General features: G+C 40.4%; 3 protein-coding genes across 3 annotated transcripts; 2 read left to right on the top strand and 1 right to left on the bottom strand.

The window, feature by feature from the left end:
- The first annotated feature begins 205 nt into the window (after positions 1–205).
- On the top strand, positions 206–2,634 carry LOC116304913 (large ribosomal subunit protein bL12m). The gene is made up of 5 exons (XM_031714708.2): positions 206–282; positions 354–555; positions 712–777; positions 977–1,114; positions 1,554–2,634. The coding sequence occupies exons 1-5, from the start codon at positions 206–208 to the stop codon at positions 1,671–1,673; spliced, it is 603 nt and encodes a 200-aa protein (XP_031570568.2). The 3' UTR covers positions 1,674–2,634.
- Positions 2,635–2,734: 100 nt separating this feature from the next.
- Positions 2,735–8,581, top strand: LOC116304915 (trimethyllysine dioxygenase, mitochondrial-like). Its single transcript, XM_031714711.2, has 3 exons — positions 2,735–2,761; positions 2,991–3,067; positions 5,573–8,581. The coding sequence occupies exons 1-3, from the start codon at positions 2,735–2,737 to the stop codon at positions 6,858–6,860; spliced, it is 1,392 nt and encodes a 463-aa protein (XP_031570571.2). The 3' UTR covers positions 6,861–8,581.
- On the bottom strand, positions 3,284–5,016 carry LOC116304916 (HUWE1-associated protein modifying stress responses 1). Its single transcript, XM_031714712.2, has 3 exons — positions 4,692–5,016; positions 4,514–4,597; positions 3,284–3,860 (listed from the first exon to the last, which is right to left on the bottom strand). The coding sequence occupies exons 1-3, from the start codon at positions 4,888–4,890 to the stop codon at positions 3,382–3,384; spliced, it is 762 nt and encodes a 253-aa protein (XP_031570572.2). The 5' UTR covers positions 4,891–5,016; the 3' UTR covers positions 3,284–3,381.
- Positions 8,582–16,165: the final 7,584 nt, after the last annotated feature.

The following is a 16,165-nucleotide window of genomic DNA, read 5'->3' as shown; positions in this document are numbered from 1 at the left end:
CTAGACAAAATATAATCCGAAAAAATACTATTTGTTGGAAGTGTGCTAAGTCATACGGGAACAGGAACATCCATATTATATCTGTTGCTGTTGTTGTCGTTGTTGTTGATGATGTTGTAAAAAAGTACTCGTATTGGCAAAGCCATGGTTTGGGGTTCCTGTGGTGAATTTTCTCAAATCTCCCATAATGCATTACATAACCAAAATGGCGGCCAGCGCGAGGGTTTGGAGAGTTTTAGCAAAAAATGCACTAGAATTCCCCCTAAAAACTACTCTACTAAGGTACTTTTCACAAAATGATACTATGTACCTATAATTTCATCTCTCAATTTTTTTTTGTGCCATCGCTTTAGGTGTATGAGCTGTTATACGTCGAGAAATCCAACATTGGTCCAATCACATGGAGTCAACAAGAGAAGCCGTGGGTTGAGCAATTTAGCCGCCCCTGAGCCTGATGACGCAGAAAAGCAGTACCCTGAACATATTAAGCGTATAGTGGAAGATATCTCAAAACTGACAATCTTAGAAGTTTCTGAGCTCAACCAACTTCTGAAGGTAGACTTACAAAAAATTCCCCAACCCGCCACCCCTCGGTAAACATTTGTACGTGTTAAAATCAGTTATCTTGTCTTCATTTTGACCTTAATTTCAAGAGGTATACATATGAGTGGAGGAAATACTTCGCTAAATAATTTTTCTTTTCAAATGCAGACAACACTTAAAATAGAGGATGTTCCAATGATGGCTATGGGTGCAATGGCACCAGGTCCTGCAAAGGTAAGGCTGACAAGCAAGGGCGGATCCTGGAATTGTTTGGGGGGGGGGGGGGCAAAACCTACACTTAATAAGTGACATTATTTTTGATGTCATACATACACTATTACCAGTCGTAAGTCTGAAGTTGGAATGTATAAGACCAAAATGCTATTAACATTTTTAAAACTTGAAGATATTATTTTAAAACTTGTTCCATTAGGAGGGAGAGACAGAAGAACCTGAAAAAGCTCCAGAACCTACTGAATTTACTGTAAAACTTGCTGGATTTGATGACACAGCAAAAGTCAAGTTGATTAAAGAGATTAAAAATTTGATTCCAGGAATTAATTTAGTCCAGGTAAGTATAGGAGGAAAAAGTAAGACTATATTGTTTTGTTTTGTGGAATACTGTAGTCCCTTTAGTCAGTAGCTAGTCTTCCAGAAAGCACCCATTTCTACCTCTCTTCATTAATGCCCTGTTTCAACCCTATTTAAACTAGACAGATAGACGTCTTTATGGATGGAGTGACTCCTTCAGCTAATTTGCAAAATTCACTGTTAGCTAAAATCACACAATTAAAGAAACGTGAAAATGTTAGAGATCCTGTGGAAAAAACTCTGTCTTGGCACACTGACAGCACACTAGCCAACTTATAAATTATAGCATGTCGGCTAAATATTAGCCTGCATGGAAACCGAATTTAACTGTCGTTAAACACGTTAAATTCGGTCTCCATGCAGGCTAGCTAAATATTAAACTGCATTAATTTATTTCAAATTCTTTTGTGTCTTCTTAGGCTAAAAAGTTTGTAGAAAGTGTTCCACAGATTGTAAGGGAAAAGACCAACAAAGAAGAAGCTGAAACTGTGAAGAAGGCACTAGAAGCTGCTGGTGCAACTGTTGAGATTGAAAGTTGATAAATGCATTAGTCTTGTCAAGACAAAAATGCTTTCAGATTTCATTTGAGTGTGTATATGCAGGGTAGTGAATCGATGACTTTTGATACCATTAGTTCTCCAATCGGAATATCTACATTTGTATATACTTATATTCGAGATATCCTCTCTGTTTTTGTGTGCTATCATTTCCAGATGAGGCATGTATGTAAGCTTCCCTTTAACAAAGTCATGATATAACTAGCTTACTTATATGTTTTACAGTCAAAACACCTCCAGCATGAACAAGTAGAGATCATTAATGGCTTTATTTTTGGATCCTTGATTTCATTATTCGATTCCAACATTCATTATTGAAAACAAATCTTCAATAGAGTGCAAACACTAATTACTAAATTGTTCAAAATAGTGCTAGTTAAACAGTTAAACAAAAGAAAACAATAGATTTAACATAAAAAAGTGTAATTTAGTATTACTTATATTTCACGGATATATTGTTTGCATTCTATTCAAAAAATAATAAAAGTTTAAAAATTTGATTAACTTGGCTCATAGGCTCTTGTTTATAGCAGAAACAGAAGGCAAGTCATTAATATTACATATTCCTTGCACAAAAAAGGTTGCTCTTGTATTTCAGCTGCGTATATGCTTGGCTTTTGTATATGCCAGGCTTTAAAGATTCATTTTCAAAAATGAATGTTCAAATCGAATAATGAAATCAAGAATCCAAAAATAAAGTCATTAATGACCTCTACATGTTCACGCTTGAGGTGGTTTGACTGTAATTATTGATGGAAGCATACATCTAATTTGCCATAGCAATTTCAAGTGTTTCACAGTCGTTTGAAATCTGCTCTACCCTAAACAATGCATTTTATCTATGTAAATTTTGCAAAATGATTTGAGAAAGAACAGTCTGTAAGAGGGAAAATACTTTACTGTTTTGTGTTCATGTAGGAATGGTTTAATAAAATATATTTAAAATGCTCTTCTTTTATATTCTTTATACATTTTATTATTTTATGTTGGAACAACCAGGGAATGTTTGCTCAGTCTCATAGACTTTTTCTGAGACAGCGAACATGGTGTATTGTTGTGGTCTAGCTTGGGTACAACATCTTTTGTTCATCATGCCTTATATGATGTTGTTCGTATCGAACCTAGACCACAATGCATCCTGTTTATTGAACTCAGAAAAGGCCTATGATCCAGGAAGCAGCACTCCAGGCCAGATGGAATTTTGTAGGCAGGAAACCAGAGAAAGAACCTTGCTTACCCAAAGTGCCCCTACGCAGGCTAAAAGAACCCTGAAGCATATGAGAACCAACATTGAAGCAGCTTTACTCACACAACACCAAGCTTGAGATTCAAACCTGGGTTGTATTAGCGACAGGGAGCACATCAGCAGCAAACAAAAATTAATACTGTGCTTCCCAATCCTTGTTGTCCAAGTGGTTTTAACTAAAAAACCCAATACAATACTTTCAGTACTACATAAAGTTGAATATTGAAATATTTCTTCATTTAAATGTTGCATCTTTAAGTTATGACAGTTGATACTTCCATTATGTTACTGACAAGTAATTTTTGTTAAATCACTTGATTGACATAATAAAAAAAACAAAATAATATCCACACATCTTTTTTTTTATTCACAAACATTAACATTTACATATATATAAGTATAATATATTGTCAATATCAGTTCGATGTTATTTTAATTGAATTACTAGAAGTTATAACGCCCTCGCTTATGTGAAGGTGAATCCATTACTATATCCATAGATGATGTGGTGCGTTTTCTGCCTTCTCGTCCTTCTGACTCCCCTAATGATTCATTATAACTTCTCCTTCGAGATGAATTGTGAAACATTTGCCCTAAACCGCTGGAGGCATAAAATGGCGCTGTGTTTATCTGTTCTTCTACAGATAAGTCTTCAAATGGCCCATAGCACTGCACTCCAGTGTCCCTACTTTCAAATTCCATCCCCGATGAAAGAACAGTCGCATTGGAGCTTACAGCTGTACTACTGCTTCGAACATCGCTCTGTCGTCTTGGTGACGACCTACCGGCCAAGTATGATATCAAATCTTCTCTTCTGATAAGTTTTCGTCTCTTTTTTGCCCAAGAAAGAATGTCTTTATTTCTTTTTCTATGACCAGCTTGATGCCCGGTGTCTATGGCTCTCTTATGTAGATCTAAACTTTCTGCAAAAAGGACGATTAGCAATTGTTAGATCTTGGATGAGCATGTATTAAGGTGGAGTTGGCTTGGCATTGCGGTAGTGAGATAGGATATTTCCCCCATAAAACGCAATTTAGTCACAAAGAAAATGAGGAATTCAATCGGAAAGATAAACTTGAAACCTTGCCAACAATTAATTATTTCTAGAATATGTGAGAAAACTTAGAATTTCTTTAAGTTATTCCATTTGTTTATGAAAAGTGTGTTTCCAAACTAAAGTAGGATACACAGAGAAAAATAAAATGAAGATTTCTTTGCCATTTTTCGAAACATTTCAAAGCCATGACGACTTTTAAAAATAAACAAGATTTTTACACAAGCGAGGCGAGGAATGCTTTCACTGTTCAATCGACTGCACTTAAGAACCTAAACCTGTTTTAAGAGGAGCAACACTTTAAAGCTAAAAAATACTTTGATTTTTAACTCCTTCTAAGCTATAAAATTATCGTATAAGGACTATTCTTGAACACAATGTGTCGGTATAACACCTTCACTTGGTAGGTCGATTCGGGGCGTCGATTTTTCCATACTAAGTCTTCAAAAATGCTAAAATATCATTTTAAAAAAGGCATCCAAAGGTAGTCGTAATTAAATTCGAGAAAGCGTCGAATCTTACCTCTATAAAGCAGAGCTATAGTGTTAGCTGTGTCTTGAAATGGCGTCCATAAGCAGCCATTATCGTTAGCATCGTGGTGGCGTTCTGGAAAAAACTGGTTTTGGACCATTTTAGCTTTCAAAATACACCCTCTATATCGATGTAATATTAAAATATAGCTATAGTATTAAATACAGACCTTTATAAAGCTGAGCACAAGCCATTGCCGCATTTTGAAAAGCATTCCACAATCGTTGAACGGCCTGTTCTTTCTCTCCAGCTAACTGCTCCTCAAAGTCTGGTTGGGTCTCAAGTTGTTCAACGCACTGGCGCTCGTAATTTGAAAAGCTCCATGGCTCGTTTCCACCCTCGTTGAAATCTTTATCCTTCCCGTCCATGAGGGGAGTATTTGTGCGCCTAATGGTAGGAATATGGGTTTAAAAAGACGTTTCTTTTGGACTGCGCAATGATTTTACCACTACAACACCGCCATGTTTTGATGTACCTGTACTACCGTGAAGATTGCTGGGGAATTATCATCCGCATTGGAATCATGGGACATTTTTCAGGTCACGCACTCTCCACTACCGTATCGATCCACTTAAAAAATAATTCATAAAACTCCTCAAAATTGCATCACAACATGCTCACAATATCTTATCAAGTAAATCTGAATTTATTTATAATCTTTTTTTAGTAAATTTTGAGCTTGTTTTTATAAAGTTGAGCGATTGCGTTACAATAATTGATTGCGAGGAATCTTGGGAAATTCTGATAGTTACGCTCGAGTTACAACCAGTTACCGCAAAATCAGTTTGCAAAGTACAGGGTTTGTGCCATATTTAAAAAATATATATATCATTATTTTTCGGAAAGAGAGCTTCACGAGACCTCTTTTACTCCTTTCATTTTGCTCACTGCGACTTATTGCCTCCTTATTATTCGAATATTCGATATTTGATACGGAATGAGAATCGCATGGAATGATGGGTTGTTGTTCAAGAAACGCCACACTGCATTCAGCTCATAGGGGCGGCATTGAATTACATCGTGTCGTCGTGCTCTCGGGCTGTGTTAAAGCCATATGCATACTCTAAAACGATTCAGTGCTCCTCTGGGAGTAATTTTACGATCAGCTAGGGGATTAAGAATTGCTGACAAAAAAGGAAACTGGCATCTTGGCTTGAGACGGTTTTCTTTCTGTTCCTCGGACACGTCTTTCAACCCCATAACGAGCGCCCTTTTGGAAAACGACAAAATCAAAGTCCAGTGGCAAAACGGACAGCATTCTGAGTTGCATAATGTGTGGCTGAGAGACCACTGTAACTGCGCCAAATGTCTAAACCAGGAGACGTTTCAGAGAGAACTTGATTTACTGGAAATCCCACTGGACATCAAACCAAGCAGTGTTACGACCACTGGTGACATTCTGGAGCTGAAATGGTCAGATAATCATGTGACTGTCTTCAATTCTGATTGGTTAATAGAGCATGCATATAAACCAGGTATGGCGACGAGGGTTGAAGATTGGGTGGAGCCAGTACTCTGGGACGGGTCAATTATTTCGTCAGTCAAACTCCCAAATATTACATTTGAGTCAGTGTTACAAAATGAGAAAGAACGTTGCAGGGTGTCCAACTTAATAGAAAAGTATGGATTCGCTTTTGTGCATGAAACTCCAACAGATGTGTCATCCATAGAAAAGCTATCCAATGCCTTGGCAGGATTTGTGCGCGAAACAAATTATGGACGGTTATGGGAATTTTCTAATGAAGTTATGGACCATGCTGACACTGCATATACAGCACAACACTTGGAGGCTCACACAGATAATACCTACTTTACAGACCCCGCTGGACTGCAGCTGTTACACTGTACTTTCCATGACGGAAAAGGTGGAGAGAGTCTGTTAGTGGATGGGTTTCATGCTGCTGAAGTCCTGAAGCAAACAAACTTGGAAGCCTTTGAATTTCTTTCTTCCCACGAGATTCCTTTTCATTTTAAAGATGACAAGATTCAGTTTAAGGCAAATGGACATGTGATTGAACTTGACCCATTCACAAATGAAGTAGCCCGCATACGTTTTAACATGTACGACAGAGATATCCTAAATTGCCTGCCAGCTGAAGATGTCACGAAGTTTTACGGCGCATTTAAGGCCTTTGCTTCTGTCATACGAAACCCAGAGAATGAATACTGGTTCAAGTTGACGCCTGGCAAGTGCTTGGTGATGGGTAACTGGAGAGTCATGCATGGTCGCAGCGGATTCACAGGTTTGAGAAAAATGCAAGGCTGTTATATTAATAGAGATGATTTTCGCAGTCACTTCAGACCAAAATATCAGATTTACAAAAATCAACTAGACTGAAATTCCAACAATTCCAACAATTCCTCCCCTACCATCAAATAAATATGCATGCTACAAGTAAATTGCAAATAGAGGTTTTGCAGTATCACATGCCCATCTAATAACACTGCTTGGACTGCCTGTGGTTAGATGGCAGAACAATATCCCTTTGCTCTCGGGAATTGAATTCTTTCTCATGTAAAACAATTGTATTATTCCTGCCATCTAATATGGCTGCCGTCATGTGGTGGTGCAAAATCTCTTTAGTAGTAGTAATAAAAGGCTATAATTGAGTGTTTATATAGAGCATCCTGAAAACCTAGATGCACTTTTAAATTAAGCCCTCCTCAGGCATCCCAGCCACTTTTTAGACAAATTTGATAGGAAATATAGGCTGTGCAAGTTCTAAATATAGGAAAATATAGGATTTTTTCCCAAAAATATATGCACTTTATAGGAGCTAAGATAGCTTTTCAGTGGCGTAACCAGGGATCGGCCATAAAAAAAAAACAGAACCAAAAAAAAAAAGGGGGGGGGGGCATTTTATTTCCTTCGCCAAATATGCTAAACAGTGTAAAATACAAATGTATCAATCAGCAGTCGTCCTATTTATAGGAAATATAGGAGGTTTTCTTTAAATATAGGCTCTTTATAGGATCCTATACAAATTATAGGAAATATAGGAGGTCTGGGATGCCTGCCTCCTGTTTATATGCATTTCAAACTCCTTTTGAATGAGTAGGACTTATAACCAGGCAATTACAGTATTATTTTTTAAATATTATTATTATTAATATTATTACATTAATGAATATAATTATTAGAGTGCTTTTAGTCTCACTGTTGAATGGTTAGATAAATTTATGTAACTTAGATAACTATTTAGTTGATGTCACCTAAAATAGTAAAAGCACGCCAAATAACGGTCATGCTAATCCGGGGAGTTGATTTACCAGAGAATGAGTGAATAGACATTCATTTGTATCATCGTTTCTCCCCCTGATCTCAGTAGCTGTTTACTCATAGTTTCAAATTTAGATGACATCACCTAAAATAGTAAATAACTTATCTAATTTAGTTGACGTCACCTATTCAACAGTGAGACTAAAAGCACTCTATAAGTAATAATAATAATAATATTAATAAATAATAATAATAATATAAACTAAAAAAATAAAAATAAAAATAATATATTCAACAATTAATTCTGATAATAATAATAATTCTAATGATAAGAATAATAATTGGACATATTGATTACTATCATTTCTTATATTAATATTTATTAATTATTAATATAAGAAATGATAATAATCAGTATGTCCAATTATTATTATATATATTATTATATGTAGGACTCCATGCTGTGCCATAGGCCGAGTCCAATTTGGCAGTCAGAGGAATTTTTCGAGTCTAATTATTTCTTGATTGGGGAGCATGAAATCCCATTACCTATTAATTATATAGCTGCCTAATTAATCCCATATCAACAAGACCTGTCCAATTATGAAAATAATTGGACAGTTACCTATATGGGATTAATGAGAAGCTGTATATATAATTTTATTATTTTTATTATTAGGTATCTTATTGTTATTATCAGAATTAATTGTTAAGTATATTTATCAAACTCATGCATAATTAATGAGGAAAACACAATAGAAATCATTGTCCATGGAGGAGGTTGTATATCTGATACAAAATTGTCCTGATTTGCATAAACTTTAACTCCAATGTTCTTAGCCAAATTCAATTTCATCTTTAAAATTATAGTAGAACATGAATGTATACAACTAGACGTTTCATAAGTAAGTAGTATAGGGGATGGGGGTTCCAGCGCAACGACCACCGGAGGATTACCCGTCTAAAGTACCCCCCTCGATTCGTACCGCGATTACCCGCATCCCGTGTTTATGTAAAATATGTTAGTCTATATATGGAGTGCGAAGAATGTAAAGAGTTTGCTTATGATTTCTGTGTAAAGTGCTTGAAACCCAAGTTTGTTACCCCACCACCAAATAAGTATATTTGTTGTGACAAGAAAATGCAAATAGAAGACGACACGTCAGCACAGTGTTACGAATGTGGTAAGAATATTCGTAATGCCGTACCAAATGCTACCAAAGAGCAATATTACGCCAATGGAGGTCGTAAGAAGACCCCATACAAGAGAATAAAATACTTTAGGGACTGGATGAGTCATATCCAAGGTTATCGACCGGTATATTTAGACAACAAAGTAAAGAAGAAAATCATAGACCACTTAGAAGAGCCAACCCCACAAAGTCTACGGAAAACGCTGAAAAAATTAAAACTAGGGAAATATTACAAAGCTATTCCCTATCTTTTGTCTGAAATTACCGGCAAGTCTATTCCTGAGGTTTCTGATATGACAAAAGCCGAGTGGATGTTTTGTCGGCTGGATAAGGATATTCCTTATTACCCTGACGTAATCTATGAAATATTTTACAAAATTGACCCCAACCACCCCCTGTTAGGATGGATTCCAAGAAGATAGTGGACGATTACGTCACATGTTTTCAGCCAATCAAAACCTTCACAATTTTCCTCCACATTTGTGAAAACGTTTCACATTTGTGAAATAGATTTGTGAAATTAATTTGCATATGAACCAGACAGCCGGCGTTCAATATGTAAATAGAATCCTGTTTTGTTTTTTTCAAAGCAGATGTTTACTGAGCAAGCTTTCTTTGAAGCTCTTCTTTTGCCTCCTGGTAGATCTTTTTGCGAGATTCCTCGGAAAGATCTTTTACGACTGTTTTTTTGTTTCTTATGTCCGACTTTAGTTTCTCGTACTTTTCCTCTTCGGCCAGAATAAGCGAGAATTCTACGTCGTCTATCTTTCTGTCACGCAAAGCCTTTGAGACAAGGTCAGTGATCGTATTTACTTTAGCCCTTGACAGAGCTATTGTCGTGTCGTGTTTTGATATTTTGCTTGACAACTGCTTCATAATGCCCGTAGCAACAGCCGAAATAATACCACAGGCTGCCCCAACGCCGGCCAAAGGAACCCCAACAATTATTCCCGGCCCAGTAAGCGAAGTAGCAACGCCGGAGCCCGTTAACACAACAGATATGGACCCTGAAGTTATCGCAATCTTATGTAGCGTACTCCGGGCTCTGACGTATTTCTTCCTGACCTCCTCATAGTGTTTTGTCTGCCCTTCCAAGTAAGCGAGGATTAGATTTGCCTTATTCAAGCGGAAGTTCTCGGCGTTTAATTCGTTAGGCCCCTCCCTAGGTAAATCAGGATAAAGCGGAGGTGCTGATGGTATAACATCCATTATATACTAATGTACGACGCTTTTGGAAATAACATAGAGGAGCAACCACATAACAGCCACTGGAATTGGGAAGCATTTAAGAAATTGTATCCCAAAGCAGTAACCTCGAAGTTTGAAAGCAGATCTGACGGGATTTACTTCAAAGAGTATAATGACTTAGTTTACAGCAATAAGGATTTGGAAGAGGGATTGGAAAAATTACACCCAAAAACACCCGTTCATAAGCCCGTTTATAAAGCACCTAATTTTCCAAGGAATCTATTATTAACCACGGAAGATTACCCATTTTACGATGCTGAAGGTGGTGTAAACAACTTCGAAAAATTGGTAACGCATCTAGAGATTTTAGTGGGTAAGCAATCATTTAACGTAGTAGTAAGGAATATCTTTAAAGAGACGATGTTGAAGCATACGTCAGGTAAAGAGGCCAGGGAATGGTTAGCAGGACCCAACGTGCGGTATTGGTCACAGCAGTTAAACTTTGCTATTTGGGCTGCCACTAAAGGTTGTGGTGTTGCCGCGGACATGTTCCACATTTCATTTATGCGGTTTCACGTTGCCTTTACGGTAAGGAGGTTGTTGAAGGAGCTTAACGTACCCCTACCGGGAGATGGGGCATTTAATCCAATGAATAACCGCTACGACTCCGCAGCCCTGGAAAGGTTAATTAATGAGTTCAAACCACAGCAAAAAGATTTTCGTTATAAGGAGGGTAAGACGCATGGGCTTGGCATTGTTTATGTTTGGGGTGCCAACGGCGAGAAGCCAGCCGACTACGGGCATCAGGAATATCCAAGTGATGAGTTAGAGTTTAGCGATATGGGTGGTGATAAGGGTAATAATTCATTAATTACTAGAATTCAAACAAACTACCCCGGCACTTGGGATCCGTTTGTGTTAATGAAAGGAAAAGGCTTAAGAAACCTAGCCAGGATTAACCGTAGCATTGAAGCATTCGTGTACTGCATCCTGGGGGCGCAGGTAAATACCCGCAACCCCATTGTTGGATCCCAAGGCGCTTCACAGGAAACGCAACAGGAATTCCTAACTTTATTTGAGTCTGCAATAATAGAAAATGACATATCTAAATCGGTGCAGAGATATCAATTAGCGGTGCAGCAGTCTAAAGTGCGACTGGATTACGCTTTGTCGCCTGGTTGTTGGTTAATGCCAAGTAATTTGGTTATTAACACCAATTCCGTTGTGGGTTATAACAATAAGCTGCAGCGAGCTACCAAGGACATGAAGTTTGGGGTGAATGACGTGAACTCTGACATGACCAAGGGCATTACTCACTTCGTAGAGAAACCAAAAAAAGAGGTAGAAAAACCATCGAAGAAGGCGCATGTAGGAAAACCCGAACCAAAGAAACCAGTAAAGAAGGTTATGCCTGCGATACGTGAGGAATATGACCATAACTTACTAAAAGCCGGCCTAGCAGCTGCAAGCATTGGTCTGAGCTATTATATATGGCGATGAACAACCCCTACGTAGCTGGAGTAGATTGTGTCTATACGACTTACACAGGCGAGAAAAAATACACCCAAGCATCTTGGGTTGATGTCACAGGTATGTCTGTAGATCTGAACTACTCAGGAAAGAAGTTAATCCTTTGTAGCATTTGCATTGGCACGAGCAGCCATGCGAACGTGGGCTTTAGGTTCCTGGATGAGAATGGCATACTGCAGCCTATGCGCGCGAAGACGAGCAACAGGGAGCCTGTACATTTTTCCGTAGAGCCCAACCCAGCCAGCGAGGAAAATCTATCGGTTTGGACTTTTCACATGGTCGCCGATTGCCATGGGAAGGTAAAGCTGCAAATACGCGTAGACGATTCTGGGAGCGTTTGCGTGAATGGCATAGAAAATCGAAGAGACACGGCTTATAACCACAAGACCATTAGCACTTTTACGGTGCTTAGTCTCTAGAAGCAAACTATGTTTGCTGAAATATATGAACCCACATGTAAAGGAAGATTGGTTTCTTTATTACTTAGAGGAGAAGGAGTACGTAAATGATGAATGGTTTGACACTGATCTTTGGGTGAAGGTTGGAGGCGTGGGATTACTTGTGTGTACTATTAGCCTTAATACGGGGTATTCGTGCAATGCTGGGTTTAGGATCGTTGATGAGAATGACCATCCATTACTGCCTTACAGGAAAAAAAATAACAATAGGAACCCAGTTCATTTTTCCTCGGAGCCCCCTCCAGTAAGCGGAGAAGATCAAAGGCCGGTGACTTTTCATATGATAGCCAATTGCCAATATGCAAAGCTGCAAATTCGTCCCAGCGATGGAGGTAAGACCATAGCAACTCGTGGTCGCATAGGAATAAATACTGTGGGACCTTCTCCACCGGATGCTATTTGGAATCATAAGCCCATTAGCACCATGACCGCCATACCGCTAGTTCCGCATTATCAAGGCGGCGCGAATACTATCTTTACTTATCCCCAGTCGAGGACACCTCGGATTCCCGACGACGATAAGCCCCCAGTAATACACAAGGATAAGATTAGCCCTTCATCTTCTTCAAGAATACCACCCCAATAGCGACGACCAAGATCCAAATGTTGTTACCCACGAACTTCAACAGTTCTCCGCCAGCCCTAAGTGCCAAGGAAACAACCGAACCCAGCAGCCCAGGAAGACCGGCTGCCATCTTTTTTCCCAAGTCCGTTAGTCCATTGCCTAATTTCTTTACGCCCGCGCCTGTAGCCTTAAGCGCGGATAGGATAACTCCTACTACGGTGCTAATAGCGACCGCAAATGCCAGTGGAACGCCATACTTCAAAAGGGCTCTTTTTACCTTTTCCTTGGTGGTAAGCCCCAGCTCCTTTTCCAGGTTATCCTTTTGCGCCTGTAATTCCGCAAGGCGCACCTGAAGGGTTTCTGATTCCCTTTGGGCTGCCTCCCTTTCCTCTTCGGTACGAGTCTGGTCCGCAATTATTTCCTGCTGCCGCTCTATTTGCCCCTCCAGGTCTTCGATGGCCTGATCTCTCTGCCGGATTTGCTCCTCTTTAGTGTTGATTTCGGCAACCAACTGCCGCCGTTCCTCCAAAGAGCCGGTTATGGTGATATGCAAGTTTTTAGCTTCTTCCTTGCTCATATCCAGGTCTTTTAGAGCAAGATTGAAGGCGTGTCTGGCTCGGTCTCTTCCGTCTAAAGCCGTTTCAGCTTCTCGCTTGAATTGCAGTATGACTTCGTTCTTGCCCTTGATTTCTTTCTTTTGAGCATCGGTTAGCTGCCGTATTTGTCTTTCGTACTTTGCTTCCTTTTCTTTCAACGTTTCTTGTAGTTCCTCGGCGTGTTTTTCTAGTGCGACCCTTTCATTCAGGGCTCCCAACCTTTCTAACGCACTTCTGGTAGCTAGTTGAAAGCCTCTTAATCTTGCCACGTTAACCTTGACCGAGCCATTTTCGTCGAAGAGGATTTGTGGTTTGGTCCAGCGGTTTTTGTCGGGATATCTCATGTCTTGGACGCTTATGAGGACTTTGTTTCCGCGTTCTGTGAGCCTTACGTCGTCGGCCTCGAAGTGGGAATAGCGCATTCGTAGCTCTTGCGTTGCCCACTCTACGGTTTCCCGCGCGGTTGCTCCCTGCTCACCCATGTTTCGAAGTTCTATGTACTCAGGAGGGGACTCACCGGGGTTCTTTTCGTGCCACATGCGATTCAAGGCTGCCTTGAAGCTTTTCCACCTACTACCGTACGTGTTTTCTAGAGCCATGTCGTAGATTAGGGGGTCGGTTTCCGCGCCTTTAGTCCATGCGTCGTATTCTTCGTCGTTAATGTCTACTTGACCTTCTTCGGTGGTGGGGTCAAAATCCGTTCCTTCTACTTCCATTATATATGATAAGCTCAAAGTTAAATCCCAACGTATTACCTAAGCAGGTTGGCGGACTAAAGGCAGAACGCACCTTTCACCGGGTCACCTTTACCCCCAGCAGCGCTAAGCCAGGGGAAACCCTGTACGTAGGCGTGCCCCGCCTAACGGATAACCTAGTGTTGGTTCCTGGCACCCTAGCGCTAAGGTTTAACCTAGCAATACAGCCAGATACCGCAGACGTGCGTTACGTCGTCAATAACGTGGGTAGAAACCTCGTTTCCAAAATACGCGTAAAGTTCGCCGGGGAATCCTTGCTGGACTTAAACAGGTATGATTTGTATACCACGTACAAAGACTTATGGTTGACTGCATTTGACCGCGCGCAAAGGATAGAGCAGGGAATCGCCAGTGATGCCATACGCAAGGTAAGAAGCGCAACCTCTGGCGCCTCAGGAGAAGACGAAATAAAGACGGCTTATGGTACTAAATATGTCGTTCCATTAGATTTCGAAGTTATCACGAACCACGGTGCATACTACCCAAGGCAGCTAAGCGAACTACAGTTCGAAGTAACCCTAGCAGACACTACAAACATCCTGCAGGGAAAGGACGTAAGTTCCTCAGCCGTCCACCCATACTCCGTTACTAACTTAGAGCTGCAGTACGAAACGGTATACAGCGAAGATTTAGCACGTAGCGCCGGTATGGAATACAGCGCCGGGAAGGCTTTCCTTTACGATCACGTCGTGATGTACAAGACGTTCAGCTTTACAAACAACGTCGAAGAGGTCATCAACCAAAGCATTAACCTTCCCAGGCGCAGCCTCACAGGGATAATGTTGCTGTTCGCAAAGACATACACGGCAGGAGTGCGTGACTCTGAGGCGTTCTTTAATCCTAACATCACTAACGTAGGCGTTAGCATTAACGGAGTGCCTAATAAGGTTTACTCACAAGGGATAAAGCCCGAGGACATGTACCGGGAAGTCGCGCGTAAGTTTGGCGACCAAATTGGCCCAAAGGAATTCTTTAAGGATAAGTATGCGCTGTGGATCGACATGCGCACGACGAACGACGAAGACCTACATGGACAGGGTTTACGCCTGGTAAATACCCAGGACGGCATTACGTTGGAGATCAAGCGCACCAAACATGCCAGCGACACTACTAAGATAAACGCGTACATTTTCGTAGTCTCAGACGCGCAGCTAAGCGTGGAAATGAATCAGCTAAAAAGCGTTGCCTATTAAAATATTCCTTACGTATAATATGCTTCGCGTATTTCAAAACAACGAAACCAAACTGCAATGCATAGTGCAAGGCGAAACTTTGTACTTCAAAGCAAAGGAGGTGGCTTTGGCGTTGGGCTATGAGCGCCCTAGAGATGCAATTAGAGCACACGTATCTGAGAAATACCAGAAAAAATGGGTTGATCTACAAGGGGCTGCGAATCACCGCTCCCCTACTACGCAACCACATTCCGTGTTTATATCCGAACCTGGTTTGTACGAACTGATATTTAGCTCCAAACTACCCAAAGCTGTGGAGTTTCGTGATTGGGTCTTTGAGGAAGTCCTACCCGCGCTAAGGAAAACGGGTAAATATGCAATAGAAAGGCGGTTTGGCGGCCCAAACAAGTTAGTATTCAAGATCGAAAATGAAGCCGACCTACACGCGAAGGTCGTCGACTACACACGTAGGTTTTACCCCGATTTCATCATAGCGCCGGGTCTTGGCGAACTTCAAGATTCAGACAGCAAGCGAATAACCTGCTGGCGGAAAGGTTACCAAGCCGGCCAGCCAGACCTTTTAATCCTTAATGCCCACAAGAAATACCGCGGGTTGTGCATTGAGTTAAAGACCCCAAAGGGAAACGGCGTATTGTCCGCGAAGCAATCTAAGAAAATCTCGCAGCTTGACGTAAATGGTTACCTAACGATGGTTAGCAACGATTACGACATCATCTGCCGTGCCCTGATGGATTACGCGGATGGCATTCGTATTCCCTGTAAGGGCTGTGTAAAGCGGTTTAAGTCCTACGCCACTTTGAAAACGCACCTAAAGATATTCCATAGGTATAATGAAGCTCAGCTTGACTCACTGGCGTGATCTTGTCCACGGTAAAGCATACGAAATAAAAAATTACATCGTCTTCGAAGACATCGACCGTTTACGGTTAGTCCTCAAAGACTTAG

Source organism: Actinia tenebrosa, unplaced genomic scaffold, assembly GCF_029948245.1.
Source record: "Actinia tenebrosa isolate PJP-AT-01 unplaced genomic scaffold, QUT_ActTen_1.0 PGA_scaffold17__23_contigs__length_9995812, whole genome shotgun sequence".
NCBI lineage: Eukaryota > Metazoa > Cnidaria > Anthozoa > Actiniaria > Actiniidae > Actinia > Actinia tenebrosa.
Note: the sequence above shows the minus strand (reverse complement) of the source record. Positions and strands in the feature narration are given on the sequence as shown.